Source organism: Rhinopithecus bieti, unplaced genomic scaffold, assembly GCF_001698545.2.
Source record: "Rhinopithecus bieti isolate Rb0 unplaced genomic scaffold, ASM169854v2 scaffold_12928, whole genome shotgun sequence".
Taxonomy (NCBI): Eukaryota; Metazoa; Chordata; class Mammalia; order Primates; family Cercopithecidae; genus Rhinopithecus; species Rhinopithecus bieti.
The window spans coordinates 2,718,904-2,721,669 of NW_016807614.1; the positions used below are offsets into that span (position 1 = coordinate 2,718,904).

The window sequence follows — 2,766 nt, forward strand, 5'->3', positions numbered from 1 at the left end:
TGTGTCGCCCAGGCTGGAGTGCAGTGACATGATCTTGGCTCACTGCAACCTCCTCCTCCTGGGTTCAAGCAATTCTCCTGCCTCAGCCTTCTGAGTAGCTGGGACTACAGCTGCATGCCATCATATCCAGCCAATTTTTTGTATTTTTAGTAGAGACAGGGTTTCACCGTGTAAGCCAGGATGGTCTTGATCTCCTGACCTAGTGATCCACCCACCTCGGCCTCCCAAAGTGCTGGGATTACAGGTCACACATCTCAAATTTTTGATAGTAGTTATTATTTTGAGGTAGGAATAGAAATGTTTTGATATTTTCTTATCTGTATTACCAATGTTTTCTATGATGAATCACATTAATAGTCTGAAGAGATGAGAATTATTAATATATACATAAATTTTATCTATCTATCTATCTATCTATCTATCATCTATTCAGCATCTAAAAAGTGCTGAAGGAAAATGCTCTAAAATATTAACTTTGATTATCTTTGGTTTATGAAATTAAAACATTTTTTATTTTCTGAATTTTTTGGTTTTATTTTACCTAATAACAAGTTAAGAAATGTAGCCTTTTCTCAATGTACAAAATTATCCACTTCTTGGTAAACTACATATTCTATTTTTCAGAAACACATGCAGCTACTTTATTTAGTTTCTTTCTATTGTCTCTCTACTCCTGTTTCTTTCCCCTCCTCTCTATTTTCTTATCCCTTTTATTTTTCTTTTAATCTCTTTCTACAAATCTAGCTAATCAATAACCTGAAGATGTGAATAATGAATTTGAACTCTGATAGCAACTTACAGCTGAAAGGTTTGATGATTTTCAATTAAAATCTAAGTGATGAAAGTTTTCTTTGTATTAGCATTAGCTTTTAACATTTTAAAGCATTTTAGTTTATTTTGGAATGTTTTATATATCCACAAAACCAGACTACCTAAAAATCCCAATGGCATCCATAAGACTTACCATTAACTGGCAATGTTTTCAGCAAGTTCAAGTGTTCATTAGGCATGAGCTCAATCCCCAGGTTTCCTAAAACACTTTTAAGTTTATTTGTGTCAACTTTGTCTCCTTTGAAAGAAAAAAAAGTTGTTCACACATGGCAATTTTAGGATATTATAATTACCAAAAATCATGAAAAAGCTGGACCATATAATGACATCTTTACTTATGTATTCTGACATATTCCTTTTGTTTTTTAATTTTGGTTTAAGTTTTGGGATAGAAGTGCAGAACATGTAAGTTTGTTACATAGGTATATGTGTGCCATGGCGGTTTGCTGTACCTATCAATCCACCATCTAGCCATTAAGCCCTGCACACATTAGCTATTTGCCCTAATGCTATCCCTCTGCTTGCCCCCCACCTCCTGACTGGCCCTGGTGTGTGATGTTCCCCTCCCTGTGTTCCTGTGTTCTCATTGTTCAACTCCCACTTATGAGTGAGAACATGGGGTGTTTGGTTTTCTGGTCCTGTGTTAGTTTGCTGAGGTTGATGGCTCCCAGCTTCATCCATGTCCCTGCAAAGGACATGATCTCATTCATTTTTATGGCTACATAGTATTCCATATTCTCACATATTCTAATAGTGTTTAAGGATGAGTGAGATAGAACTTCCTTGATTCTTCATGAAAAGAGACAGTGGTCTCCTAAGCCTAATGTAAAGACATGCTAGCACTGAAGAAAATCTGATTGTACAATCAGCCTATAATTTAGGGATATCTAGTCTTTTTTGTTTTAATGCTGAATTATGTGATTATTATTTAAAGCAACCCAATCCACTTAATCCTTTAAAAATATTTATCTTCTTATTTTCTGTGTCTATCTAGATTTTGACTACTTAAACCAGAAGTTATTAACTCAAAAGCTCACAAGAGTCTGGAGGTAAAGGAAAGGAGTGAAATTGGTGAAACAAAGAGCACATGCTTTATCCGAAGAGAAAAAACATCAGCTATTTTGTGAATACATGCAGATTCAGTGTTTCCAGACCCTATGAAAGTTGATAGCAGTTTGGATTCAACCATGGGTGGCCAATTTGTGACCTCTGATTAAATACTGGTTCAGATCAGCATATTACTGTTAGAAATCACAGAAAATAAAATTTATTCCTCAAATATACCATTCATTTTACGTCCAAGTCCTAAATAACCAAAGGGAGAACGGTTCTATATAAATATGTAAAATATTAGCACAAATACATTTAATATTGGGAAAGCACCATGCAAAATTCAAGAGTTAGAATTCAAGTAAAAATGTTTTAGTAATGTCTTACCCGTAAAATATTTCATTTCATTCATCACCTTTTTCAGATCAACCTTACCATTAACTGTAAGACAAGGAATAAATTGTTCAGAAACATGACAATGAGACTATGAAAATGATGTTGCACAGAGGAAAATTTAGTACTTATTTGCTTTAGAATATGTAACTTTTGCAACACCCTTCATAAGAAAGCTCACATGATAATAAACACAATTATTTCCTAAATACAATTAATATTTCAGCAGCATTGAAGTATTACGTTTTGGGGGAGAAAAGCGATTCCTAGTTTCTGAAAAAAAGTGTTTTTTCTTCTAGCAGCAAAGTAATACTCCATGTCAATGAGAAAAATCTAGCTGTAACCCAGGAATCACAGAAGATTAAAAATGTAGTTATTTCATGAATTCAATAAACTTTTACCACAAAATACCAGTAGAGTGGCCAGAAAAGTATATCAATTGTTAATAGTCTTGCTAAGTCTATGGTAAGAAGAATTTTTTTTTTTTTTTTT

At 33.8% G+C, this 2,766-nt stretch overlaps 1 protein-coding gene across 1 annotated transcript in view; it reads right to left on the bottom strand.

The window, feature by feature from the left end:
* LOC108536244 (EF-hand calcium-binding domain-containing protein 13-like) overlaps positions 1-2,766 on the bottom strand; it is a 192,365-nt gene that overhangs the window by 18,206 nt on the left and 171,393 nt on the right. Inside the window, exons 26-27 of the mRNA XM_017882831.1 lie at positions 2,269-2,322; positions 965-1,069 (exon numbers count right to left, since the gene is read on the bottom strand). Of these exons, the coding sequence (XP_017738320.1) occupies positions 965-1,069; positions 2,269-2,322 (159 nt within the window). The remainder of the gene's footprint in view (positions 1-964; positions 1,070-2,268; positions 2,323-2,766) is intronic.